The sequence below is a fragment of the Corapipo altera genome, unplaced genomic scaffold (genome assembly GCF_003945725.1).
Source record: "Corapipo altera isolate COAL_440 unplaced genomic scaffold, ASM394572v1 98, whole genome shotgun sequence".
NCBI lineage: Eukaryota > Metazoa > Chordata > Aves > Passeriformes > Pipridae > Corapipo > Corapipo altera.
The window spans coordinates 787,751-801,773 of NW_020884914.1; the positions used below are offsets into that span (position 1 = coordinate 787,751).

Genomic DNA, 14,023 nt, shown 5'->3' on the forward strand with positions numbered 1-14,023 from the left:
CTGACCTAAATCCAATCTTTCATGGATAGGTGATTCATAATGAAAAATTACTGGTTTGTCACTTTACCTTAGGAAATTTACTGTGGAAACTAATACAGCACCGGGCAGTCTTTGAAATATATGATAAGTAAAACCACAGTTCCCTTCCTAACCACCCTGTAACAAAGGGAACAGATTTGGTTTGGCACAAAAATATCAGACATACTAAAAGCTACCAGCTCAAGAGAGAAAGTTACTGTTGTGGTTCGCCCAGGTCTCTAAGGCAGAAGCAGTCAAGGGATCCACTGCCCAACTGACACCTCTGGCAGCAGCCACCACACATAAGTTCCTGTACCAGGTTGAAGCTGCTGAGTTGAACAGCTAAAAACGGAGGGCAAACATCACAGGAAACTTTTCCTCTGAGTTCACATTTGTGCATCATTCCGTGGTGCAAAGCTGGAGAACCACTGTCAGTGATGTGTTGATACATCTGGAGGATACAGTAAGTCAGACTGGACCTACAGCTGCACTGATGTCTTGCCTTCATCCCCCCAGCAAACACCAGGGTTTTTCAGGGACAGACCTATAGGTTTTAGCACTTAAATTAAGTGACTTCAGGAAACTTACCATTTTTCTCTTTAAAGATACTTTTTTGTTCAGCAAACTCCCTTAGGGGACTCAGTAAAAAAAAAGTTATTATTTTGTAACAAAATTATTTCCAAGTCTCTTTATAAAAAGGATTTAAAATACATGTAAATACCAAACTAATTGTAATACCATCACCACCATTTTTCCTCTCTATATATCTGCAATGGAGTTAACTCAGACACAGAAGTCTTTTTCACAATTAGTCTCTGTAGGTCTACTCACAATTAATCTCAATCACACCTCTCCTTAGCCATTTGCTTCTCTGACAAGGTGGGCAACTGAGCCAGGCTGGGTTCTCCTGTCCAGCTTTCCCTTCTGTAAGGGAGCATATTCCTCATATGCTTCTGAATAAACAACAAAAAAAGTGACTCCCTCTTGGGACAGATCTTTAAACCTGCTCAGAGACTCACAGCGAAATTCTTTCAGAGCACCTACACCTCAGTCCCCTGCAAAAGAGAAAGTACAAATGGGTAAAACATATATTGCAGTAAATTTCTCTTTTGAACTTCCCTTTTCCTCTCTACTATTCAGTAAATTGCCCAGAATGAATCATAGCCCACAAATAGATGGAGAATATGAAAATATATGGCTCTGTTTAGTCATACTACTGTCAAGCTCCACTACTATGCAGCACAGTAACAAACTGCATACACAGAAGCTTTCAGTCTGAAAGTAGCACGATTTCAAATGCTCCACTGCACAGCAGTATCCATTGGCTGAATGGAAACCTTCATTTGCAACCAAAAACACAGGTGAGTAAGCAGTGAGACTGCTTAAGCTGCTGTTTACAGCCAGTCACGAACAAAGGTGCATTCTCATCAGGGAAGTGCTTCTCTTACAACTTTTAATGAGTTACAGAAATTAATCAAGACTTCAACAAAACAATTCCATTAGTATGGGCAAGAATGTCTCCACAAAAGAGACACAATCACCTTGCAACAAAGAGAATGATTCAAGCAATTATATTCTAGTTACACAGAGGGCTGCCTTGAACTTCAGGTGAGTATGAGGCTTCCAATGAGATTTGCAGAAAAAGTCCTTTTGACTAACAGCTTTTTTTTGTGGTGCTCCCTGACAAGACCTACAACTGCTGCAGACTATTAGGAGAGGTCTAGGTTAGACATTAGGAAAAGGTTTTTCATCCAGAGGGTGGATGGGGACTAGGACAGGCTCCTCAGGGCAGTGGTCACAGCATCAAGCCTGACAGAGCTCAAGAAGCATTTGGACAACACTCTTAGGTACATGGTGGGATTCTTGGGGTTTTCCTGTGAAGGGCCATGAGTTGGACTCAATGATCCTTGAGGGTCTCTTCCAACTCAGGACATTCTTTGATCATGCCACAAGGACAACTAGTCATTAAAGTTAGCAAACACAAGCCAGAAGAATCAGCAAGAAAGTGGGAGATGAGCTCTGAAGATGAACTTCTTCAAGCTGATCCACACAAAGATGTGATATACTCAGAGTATCATAAAGATTTTACGTTCAAACTTACAGAGCTGGCCCCCAAATCATCATCATCATGACAGAGCCAGAAGGGTATCCTCCTACAAGAATCTTCACTGGCCATGGTAGCAGGGAATAATGTAAAGGAAGGAGAATGGTGTCTAAATGAAAGCTTTTGATTCATAAGGACAAAGGCTTTTATTTCTTAACTCCTGTCTTAACTCAAAGGCAATATATTGCTGCTAAGAAGAATTTGTGAAGTTGAAGTTATCACCTAATTTTACTGCCTATGGAGAACATGGTTCCTCTAAAACACAGGCAGTGTGTATGTGCAGTAATGATGAACAGCAAACTTGAACCCACGTCTGAACTAAGCCTTTACATGGTTAGTGATGAGCTTAGTATGTACCACCCACTCACAACCTAAATGCACCCTCTCTCCTCAGTCTAGACAGTCTAGACAAAGCACATCATTAGGAGGTAGAAGGGTCTTTCTTCAAAGTCTTTAGCACCCAGAAAAGTTGCAGCAGCACAGGAGAAGGTGATGTGGCAGGGAAATGCAGACACTGGAGTACAGTCAATTCTCTCCTGCCAGTGCTGCCTGCAGAAGTCTGGGTTTCATCCTGAGAATCATATTGAGAAATTCTGTTTTAAAAGGCAACAAGCAATTCAGTCCTTCAGAAGACACCCTACAAATTTCACAATTTGAAAGTACTTACAGTTGCTATTCAAATTATTTTCAAGAAACTGTAGGGTTTGAGTTAATAGATAATAATTTTTCTGCACTGTAATTCTGCTTTTTGGCCTAAATATCCCATTGTTCTTACAGTGACATCCATGGACGATGACAGACAGATAAGCACTGAAACAAGAGATGGTTGAGATGATTCAGCTGCAGCAAGCTCTAGGAGAAAGGACTGAAAAATTCTTCAGCCTCCCTGGAGGCTGGTGAGAAAACAAGAGAAGAAAAATTATGGACTTTTGCCATGGGCCTTTCAGTAGGGCCAAGACTTTAAACAAGTATTTTATAGCAAAACTAAAATACTTCAGAATTTATTGTGCATTCAATTAACCCTTTTGGTGACAGCAGTAGCTACTGGGGGATGGGAGTACTCTGCTCTTCCTTATAAAGGTGCCAATCAGGAATAACTTACTTGACTCAACTAGATGATAAATCAGTGGCATACCGTGGATATTAAAATAGTGTGAGCAGGGAATCAGGGCTATTCACTTCTAACGTGCTCTCAAAGATGAGCATTTATTTGGAAGACTAAATATACACTAAGCAATTTCAAAATCTCTCTCAAGGTTGCTCAGCTACAGATTCTTGTCATTCAGTTTTTCTATAGAAGTCATGATTACCCACGGAGAAAAAAAGACTGATGTTTTAAAACTACCTTCTGCATAAGAAATGTTTGCAGCAGAAACAAGTAAATTATGATTTGGAATTTAAAATGGCATTAATGTCCTGTAAGACTGGCTTCATGCCTAGATTGCTGGAATTTTAATTCAGAATAGATCTCTTAAACAGCTCTTCCTCATTTCCAAGGAAAGACATTACAAAACAGCCACCCATCTCATAAAGCTCAGTGACTCCCAAAATACATCAAATAAATGCAGATTTTCAAAAACCTGCCTGAAGCGGGGTGCATTCCCTTTAACTATGTACTTAATTCTGTAACAAACTCTGTAAAAAGTTAAGGTATTTGTTTGAAGAAGCCACACCAGAGGAAAATTCTTTGCCTCAGCTCAGGTGGATGAAATTAAATGTCAATACTTTTCCCCCCAGTTAGTAATACAGTCAGTGCTACTGGCTTCAAACTAAACTCTGACAGCCCTGACCTGCAGATAGCAAGGATTTCTGGAACATAACACTTCCCCAGTCTCAGAATAATAGTTCATCAGCTGTAGATTCCTGTGAAAATACAGTACTACTTTGCTAAGTAATGGTATTTCCAGAAGTGCAACGATTAGAAAGGTAGAGCTGAATTTGTGTTCCTTGTGTCCTTGGTGACATTTTAGGCCTAAACCAAAAAGCTAATCTGAAAGTTGCTGTTGCTTGATTACAATTACTATGTAATACTGACATTCTAACACAGTTTTGTTCTGGTTGCAAAGTCAAATTAGGAAAGAATATAACATTGAGACTGCTTGTGCAACCTCAACTCAAGCTCAGTTCAGCACTAATCTGCACAACTGCCTGCCTAGCTATGAATGAAATTAAGATAATTAGATGCCGTGTTTCCTTTTAAGGGTCTGTCTACTAAAAACACCATAATGAGTCCACTCCAGAAGTCCAACACCTGTTTTATATGAAAATCATCATGTTTCCAGAATGGCTCAATGTACTACAGGGGGAGGTTGGGTTTGGTGGGTTTGTTTTGGGTTTGGTTTTTTTGGTCCTTCTCATTCCCCAATCCCCCACCCCTCTCCAGCTCGTACAATTGCACCAAAAATTTTCTTTAGCCACAGCTGCATTTGACTTTCCCCACCAACACTCTGTTCACACATTTCAGGATCACTGGGAAGCATTAACAATCACTTAAGTACTCTTCTGTCATCTCTGTACATACACAGTAATCTTTATCAAAATATTCACTGAGCTTCTGCTACCCTCATGCTCTCTTCCCAGGAGGTTTGCAGCAAGGACATACTTAGCCATTATCCTCTCCCACGCCTGCCCACGCTCCCCCTTTAATGCTCCATGAAACGATATCATTTTCCAAAACAGAAGCTTGGTGAGAACTGGGACTGCTGACCATAAATTTTCCAGCCCTTCTGCCCCCCATTCCTTGTGTCATGCACTGCTCTCGGCATTTCCTTGAGATGCCATTTCCTAGATGTTTTTCTGCAGCCTGTCAGGGACCAACTCTGCAGCCTCCAGATCCACAGGTGTTCAGACAGGCCTAACGTGGAAAACGTGACCAGACACCAGCATCGCGTGAAAATACAACAGGATCATCAGTCTGATCTCATTCTCCCACTTCTAAACTTGCAGATGATCTAGACAGGAGCTGTCTGTACTTAAATAAAAGGATTAATTGTCATAGACACCCAACAGTTTTCCTCTCACTGAAATTTCTTTTAATCCCAAAGCTGAAAGTACGCAAGACAGCGCTGACAGAGCCAGCCTGTGCTCACAACAGCCTTATTTTTTAAAGAAAAATCCCTGAGCTCTGCAAGACCACAGGCTTACACACCCTTAGAGACATCAGTCCCCTGTCCTCAACGTTGCAGCTGTCCCAGAGAGGTGGGGAGGTGAAAAAACCACGTCACCCTAATTTGGGATGCCACAAGGACATTTCCAGCAATTCTGGTTCCCTTACAAGGTGTGCACACACCTTCCTTCTGCAAAGAAAATTGTCCAGTTTCTGACCCACTGGCCAGATGCAGTTTCTAACGATCATTCATTCATTTAGGCCCTCCTGCCATGGAACAACCCAGTTGTGAGCAGGGGGAAGTGTTTTGTAGCTCTTACATCAAGGCTGCCCCATCACTCCCTTCAAACAACCAGAGGGCACTGGTCACCCACAGCAAGGCTGGCAGACTGGTGACAGGGGCTTATGTGCACTTTGGGTCCCAGCACTGACATGCACTTTCATCATGTAAATGATATACTGCATTATTACTTACATCCTAATTTTAACTATCCAAACTTACACATGTGGCCATAATAAAAATCTGAGAATCACTGGCCACAGACATTCTTCCTGAGATCTCATTTTTCTCCTTTAAGTGCCACAGTTTCACTCATTTTATTAGAGTAGGCTCTGCTTCACACATGTGAGGGGAGAAGCACGTGAGTTACTTCATAAATTAATTTCGCCTAAAATGCAAATACTGAATCTTGAAATGGCCCTTCATAATGAAAGTAGTGCTGGAAACATGGTTTCCAGAACAGTACACAATCTCTGTACACGGTGTAATTACATCTCAGCATTCTGCAGAATACCAGTGTATGGCTTAAATGCTATTAATTGTAAGCAGTTTTGTTCCACAGGATGTTGTTCGCCGATAACTACTCAATTAGGGTTATTTTGCAATTAGTCTACTCACAATAAATTTATTGCAACCAGAGTCATCTGTGGTGCAGCAAATTAAACCGCTGCCTGGGCTGCACGTACAGTGGCTCTTGCAGGCTCCTTAAACCTTGTATAGCTCACCACAGTGATTTTGTCACACTAATGGATTAACCACACAGAAAAGCAGTAGCAGCCAATGTAATTTGGAATCCTGAAACCAGCAGAAAAAGACAAATCTGGGGTTCAATGATCTGTAGATCAAACCCAGCGAGTCCAGAAATTCACTGCCAAACACTTAAAAGCTAAACAAATCAAATGTCTCTACGTCACTGTGCGTGTGGACATGCATATTGAGTGGATGAAATCCTCTATTTGCTTAGTTACAGGTCCCATTCTTTTAAAATTTTATAGAGTATACTCTCATTTCCATGCCTTAAAGAACAGCTCTGCTCCACCCCATAAGTATTTGGCATCTTAGTGGTTTATCCACTCCCTCCCTGCGAATCACAGCTCTTTCTGTTGAGTGCTTTGAAGTAGTCAGATAAAAACACTATAGACACTCAGATTGCTATTACCTGTGTGTATTATTCAGTAAACAGAGCTTCAGAGCCCTTTTCTCTCAGTTTGAAAACCAAAAGGCTGTGTTTTCTAAAACGAAATGGAAAATTTTCTTCTCAGCAGCCTGTAAGAAGCTGAAAGCTCTTGCTTCGATGTGCCAGAGCAGCATTATCAATAAGCAACCAGGGAGAAGGCAGTCTGATGAATGATGTGGAATGAGGGTACCTTGATTATCTTCCTACTTTATTATAAGCTGGGTTTACTCCACAGGGATGAAGGCAGTCGTAAACCTGTTTGATTTAAAAACTAAGAAAAGACAACAGAAGAGCCAAAGGGAAATAAATCAGGCTCACTTGAGGCCTTCTGCTTTCCTAGGGACTTTTCTTTCACCAGAACTACATCTTAGAAAACACCCCTCAAAAAACCCTGCTACATACCTTTAGTCTATCTAAAGACATAGATTTGGGTCAAGAATAAACCCAGCTGGGTAATTAATGATAAGGATTAGGCCAGAGTCTCCCCTAGGGATATTGCAGTCCAGAGGAGGTGGCCCAGAGGAGGCCTGGTGCAGACACCACTTGGCACGGTGCCTACGATGACTCACGGATCTGATGCCAATGACTAAGGAGGAACTGTGCTGCATGTCCATCCAGCAAACTTGCAAGGCAAGGGATTCAGAGCTACAAACTACCACCATCCACATGGAAGAGAAAACCAGAGAACCCAGGGACTGAACCCAGCCAGCGGGTCAGCAGCTGGGCTACTTCCATTGCAAAAAGAAGACTGTAAGCAGAAATCACAACTTCAGTATCATGTTTAAATGTGGAGTTGTATAACTGTAATTGCATTGCTGCCCACTGCTGTTGGGCAGCAATCTCAGCAGTCGTGGTCAGGGTCACAGTGGTCATTCTGGGACTGTCCATGGTAATATGAGATTCTGCTGGCAGCAGATCAGGTCACTTGTGCTTTGTCAAAGAGCGTTTTATCTAGGTACAGAGTGAAGCTTATTTTAGAGCCAAGAATTCACATTTAAATTTCTGCTTCTTCCCAGTACCCCTGCACAAGAGGAGGGCCATGTGTGATGACAGACAAAGAAGGGAGGCAGTTGGTCCACATCCACCAACAGCTTTGGTGAGCAGAAGCGAATCTGTCACACCACAGGAATCAGTGTTCCCAGTCTGGCCTGTACAGGACTAGGCTGACAGTGGTCCCCTCAAGGAAACAATCTGCCACATTGTCCACAGGTTGATGACCTCCATATCATGTCTCCTGAGAAGAAATGAACTTCCCAAAGGATGTCTCCCTGTACCCTCTTCTCAACCTGCACAGGACTGGATTTGCCCTTTCCTCATCTAACCTTGTGCTGTATCTACATTCCCCCTTTTACATTTGTTGACTGCATTGTCCCCAAAACACACTCCTAAAATCTCCAAACATTCCCTTCCGAGTGAAGGGAGACTTTCAAGCTGCCTGTTGTCCTGATCTCAGCCAAGACTTTGGATAAGGTTGCACCTAAAGCCTTTGACACCAATCTCCTATTCCATAACATTTGTGCCCTGTTTTTAGGACCAGCTTGCTGGGAAATGCCATCTCATGTGCTCTGCAAGTCAGATAACTGGTAAAGCTACCCTGTCCTGTTCTGCTGCTTCAGAAGCAATGCCCTTAGAGGGACTGCAGCCTCCAGAGAAATAACACCTGCATGTCAAACAAGTAGTGAATATCATGCTCTTGGCTTACAACAATTCTTTCTTTTATACACTGAAGATAGTTATAATCAACTTCCTTTGCCTGTTGCCTTTGGAAACAATAAAATATTTAAAAAAGAAACAGCTTGTACGATCAACAGTTCCCGCTGATAACCACCCAAGTGAACATATCACTTAACATTTATGACAATCCAGTTGGATGGAGTCATGCCCATGACTGATAGCTACACTTAGCAACGTTGTGGTTTTGATCAGCTGAGACAAGATCCAAGGGGATTAAACAATGGATGACATCTCAATGGAAACCACAGCACTGGGAACATGTTTATATGTTGGGATAATGGATGAATGTGCTGCTACAAACGCATAAATATTTATACTTCACAGCTCTGCTGAAAACAGACAGGAAACCTTTTTTCAAACAAAACTGAAGGGAACAACACTCATAGGTTGAACAGAGACTCAGGCCCCCAGTGTTTGACTTTTGCTGACAAACAGCATATAGCTTTTTTAATGCATAAAGTAGCAAGACCTCCTGCCCACACCTCCTCCTACCAGCAATCCTAACAGTGGGTGTCTTATATCCCCAAAAGCTGACGGCCAGTGCTTCAGAAACATCTCCTAACCGAGTTCAACTCCTTTCAAGGACCCCCAGAGCTGATGAAGTCCCAGGGATGGAGCCACTCTGTGAGTGAACGACAGCAGTATTTATGTTCTACAGTGGGAGGAGAGAGATGGGACCACAACACTTTTAACTCAGATAATGTATCTTGAACAGGGTTGTAAAATTCAAGGGACCTACCAAGTTCTATACATCTAAGGCCTTCCAGTAGGCACTGGATACCCTTAGTTTTGGGGTTCCCATGTGTCTGTCTTGATAGTACTGTATTCAGACATTTGAAAAATGCCTTCAAAGGCTGGATCTCTCCATACGTCTGATGTCCCGGTCTGCTCGTGCATTGGTGCTTCCTGCATAACCAACTCATGTCCCATTCAATATGCTGCTGGCATTATCACTTCCCCACAGCAAAGCTCCCAAATCAGCTCTAGAGCAATCTCATATGGAATACAGGAGGTCCAGACTTGCTGTAAGGAAATCTGGCAGTTGAAGTGGTTAACTTCAGCTGTCAGCATGGGCAGCAGAAAATAACCTTGAGGCAAAGAAAACATTTTCCACACATATCCATCTGGCTAAGTTAAGATGTCCCTCAATTATTCTTTTCAAACAAGTATCACTGCCTAAAATAAAAAACTAAATGAAACTCTAGCTGTGCAAAGCTAAAAATTTTACACAGTCTTTTTACACTTAATTTTTTTAATGTGGTATATATCCATACCACATGAGTTTTGCCTAAATTAACCATAGTTGGACAACTTCTTCATTTCTCTAGTTATGTTTGTAGCTCCCAGGTTTCCTGAACATTTCACTATGTCCTAATACAACTGAAGGATTTATACCAATGTCCTATGTACATACATGCTGAAAGGCTTCAAGTGTAAAATGCAACACTGCACTTGGTTCTAAGACCACACTATTATCCCAGCTGCAGGGCATAAGAGATAAAATCTGTATTTAAAAAGAAGCAATAAATATTTCTTGAGAAACCTGTTTTTAAGAATGGTAGTTTTTTAAAACTTCTGGAAAGTCATCCTGTATCCCTGGGAGACAAGATTACCAGGCAGGGGATGGAATCATAGGTGTGTGCAAAATTGCACAGTTGCAGTGTGCGCCCACACTGATGACAATACATCTGCCAGCTCCCTCCAGGATATCACTTGCATATTTGTATATGTGAGGCATTTACTCTACACAAGGTATATAGCATTGATTACATTACTAAGACATGTCCTTGATCCCAAAAAGTGTAGGACAGTGTCTGCAAGGTGCTGACCTCCATCAACAGACCAGAGCTGACTGCCCTGTCATTAGGAAGGAAGAGGGAAGGACGACAAGGACATGTTTTTCACCATGAATTCCACCTTTAGCACCTCACTGAGACCTCAGGGACACCCAGGGGTACTCACTGATGCTCAGCCTGTCTCTGATGTCTGGTTTTGCTAAATTCTTAATTCTCTGCTGTCCTTTTTATCTCCCCTTCAACTTGTGCTGCCTTTGTTGTTTCTCTTCCCATCTTCCCACTGAACACTAAGTCTTCTACCTGCTCCATTAATTCCTGGTCTCCAATGTCTGCCCATCCAGTTTAAAAACTTGAAGCATTACCATGATAAGAGAGGGAGAAAAAACACCAAAAGAGACATGGTAAAAACCAAAACAGAACAGCCACAGATGCATTGGGGTGGGGAATGGGGTGGTCACACCATTCATCCTGGTAACGTGCACCATCTAAATTAAAAACCTAAGAATCTTATTACATGGAAATGTGCTTGTTTGGAAACATTCTCTGGGGCACCTCTTCTTTTCCACTGTCTGTACAGGGAATTTAACCTCCTAATTTAGGCAATAGCAACATGGATCATCCTCTCCACCACACTAAAACCACCCTATAGCACCCAGTGCTTTGTGATGGTGCAATAAAGAGGTACCGTGGGGGTTAGAGGATGTAACTAAATATTCCTAATGAAAGAAACTAAACATCCCCTAGTCCCAGTGGCTCACCACGTTTACTCCATAATCTCAAAGCAGGACCTATTCTCTAGTTTGTCAAAGTCCCTCTGCACTTTCAGCTCAGCCAAAGGCATCAGCACATCCTTCTGTGCATGGGCTGAAGTGCCACTTACAGGGTGAGGACTCTGGACTGTTGTATAAACAAATGCTGCTGTGGATAATGTTGCTCCTTGATCAATACCCACTTTGATCAACTGATCAATGCTTTTTCTTTTTTTAAAAGGCACTTTGCTCTGTGGGGAGCTTATAGCTTGACGAATGGTGACACATGAAGCAGTCTCTGAAAAGTAGGAAAAGGTCAGTTCAGAAATGCAAACTGACAGCAAGCTGAGAGGTAACTTGTGATCTGATGGCATGGAGAAACCAAAGGCAACAAATCAAAGCTTGGCTTAGGCCAGCAGAGGTAACTGACTCTCTACAGCAGTGATTTTGAAAATAACTTTTGCTGATTCAAGAATATTAAAAACAGAAGTCAGCCACAAAATTGGATTTTCTCCATGCTTTTGGAAATTTTTTTTACTATACTTCTGATAATTACTGGGGTTATCAAAATCCTTAGGACTCCACTGTGCCAGAAAAATAGCCATATGGCCATCAATGCCACTCATTTATTGGTTAGCATGAAGCACCAAAATTCACAATGGCTGTTCCCTGATTGCTAAAAAGCACAAAACTCCTGCACAGAATAACCAGACTTTGGCTACACTTCTCTGTCTGTAGACTAAGAACTGAAAGAAACAGGAGTAGCAGCTGAATACCCAGATCACACTGTGCAATAAAAATGTAGAGGAAGTGAAAAAATATTCTGTAGGAATCTACCAAGGATCTTGTGACATCCATGTAATTCCCTGTTTAAAACACCGCCAAACTCTCCCTCATTTTCATGGGCTAAGTCCATTGCACACGCCTGCAATAAAGCCATTTTTCTCATCAGAAGGCCATTTCAAACATACAGAGTCCTTCCCCCAAGACATTGTGTTATTTCTCCTTCACCATCTCCCAACTTACCCTCCAGGGCACAGAAACGCGTCACCTTCTCCGGCATCAGCTTCCCGACCTTGTGCTGACAGTACACATCCGCGATCTCCTGGCGACACTGCTTAGACTTAGAGCGGGACATGGCTGAGATTGCCTCTTTGCCCGTGACCTCACACTGGGGTGGTTGGTCGTATTTCAGTTCAGGGGAGCTGTTTTCAATTTTTTTTAAAAGATGCTCTTTGGGAGACGTGTCAATCTCCTTCAGATTGTTGTTGTTGTTGTTGCTGCTGTTTTTTCCAGGGTGATCACTGAATTGCACCACCTCATTGGAGTTCTTCCCCAGCAGCAAGTTCTCCTTCATCTTCTCCTCTTCCAGTTTCTTTCTCAAGTGCTCCTTTTGCTTGCTAAGGGGTTTTTTCACCAGCTCAGACTGGTGTTTTTGCCTCTGAGTCCTGGGAGCAAAGTTACTGTTATCAATAGTTTCAAAGTCCTTGGGGACTGAATTTTCATTATTGCTGTCTGTTCGCATTTTCTCTTTCGGTCGGTGGGAAAAATAGCCATCCTATAAATGGGGAGAAAAATTATACTCATCTTACTAAAATAGTCATATCCCGTGCATTACAAGCATTTCTTACATGACAACACAAATCAATTACAATCCAACATACTGCAAAAAATCCCCACGTTAGGATTCATAGCAGAAAGACAGAGCTAAGAGGCTTCTGAGCTGCCCGAGTCACCCACACAAGCACCCCCAGTCCAACCCTCACCTCAGATGGAGGTGTTTTACTCAGGTTTGTGAGCAGTGATTAACCAGACACTTTGCCCTGACACCATTAAGTATCAATGACAAAACCCACACAGGTTTCAGTGGAGCGAGAACAGGTCCTTCAGAGCTTTCCTTCTCTCCTTGTGATAACAACTGCAGTTTGGTATCCTAGGAATTCCCCATTCCTCTGCAGAAAGCACCACCTGACCACAGGACTACAGCCTGACCTTTCTTCCAGTGAAGTAACTTTGCTACAAACCAAACCCCTCCCAATCTTATTTTTTTCCCCAATTTCTACATACTAGAACTTCAGAGAAGTGTTCCCATCGAGTAAGTGCACTGCAGGCTTCCTGCAGGTGGGAATTTGTAGGAGCAACAAACCCTGTGTGAGCAGCTGTAGATACTTTGGCTCCCCGGGACGGCCAGAGCCAGGCTCAGGTGTTGACTCTTAACCCCCATGTTCCTCTTCTCCACACTGGGTACTCTCTGATAAATACACAGCCCATAATACTGCAACATTTAAAATATATCATATAAAGGAAAAGGATGGAAAATATCTATCTGCAGCAGAATAAGGTTTTGCTTCACAATTTCACCCCTGTGATAGGTGGAGACCTATTACCATGGGAACTTGTCCTTGCTCATCAACAGCACAGGTGTTGATGTTTACAACAGCAATGAAAAGGGAGGATATTCTCACAGAGTGTGAGAGACAGCAGAGAACAGGGCAATCTACTCTAGAAAAGATGTGACAGGCTAGAACACAACCAATGGGCACTTAGGTGTGTATATGACTATCAAACGGGACAGCCAGGGGTGGGTGAGGCTGAGCTGCCTTCACTCCAACCATGGAAATCAGTTCTCAGACTAGTGAGGGACACAATTTTTAGACCCGTAGACCAGGAAATATCTCCATTTCTAAAAGTGATCAGTAACAGATGAAATGAATGATGAATTGTTATTAAAACATCTGAAGACAGGAGTATAAATATTAATGGACTTTTTGAGTCTGTCCTGTTTCCTTTCCACTTGTGGAAGACCTAACCAAAAATTAGAGGCTGGGAAATGACAGCATCACTAATGATGACTGATGGGATTATCTTTTAGCACCTGTGAATCACATTTTGTATTCAAAACATTTTACCAGCATTAGCTAATTCTTTCTCACACCTCTTCTGGGAGGAACTAAACAGTGAGGGTTTGCAGAGAAAGGAGAGGGAGATAATGACTTATCCAAGGCCATGCAGGAAGTCAGTATCAGTTTGACCTCTGCAGCTCAGTAATGAGAAATGTT

The 14,023-nt window shown here is 42.3% G+C and overlaps 1 protein-coding gene across 2 annotated transcripts in view; it reads right to left on the reverse strand.

The window, feature by feature from the left end:
* XYLT1 (xylosyltransferase 1) overlaps positions 1–14,023 on the reverse strand; it is a 183,364-nt gene that overhangs the window by 80,718 nt on the left and 88,623 nt on the right. For both annotated transcript variants that reach the window (XM_027654970.1, XM_027654971.1), the window contains exon 2: positions 11,991–12,522. In XM_027654970.1, coding sequence (XP_027510771.1) covers positions 11,991–12,522 — 532 coding nt within the window. The remainder of the gene's footprint in view (positions 1–11,990; positions 12,523–14,023) is intronic.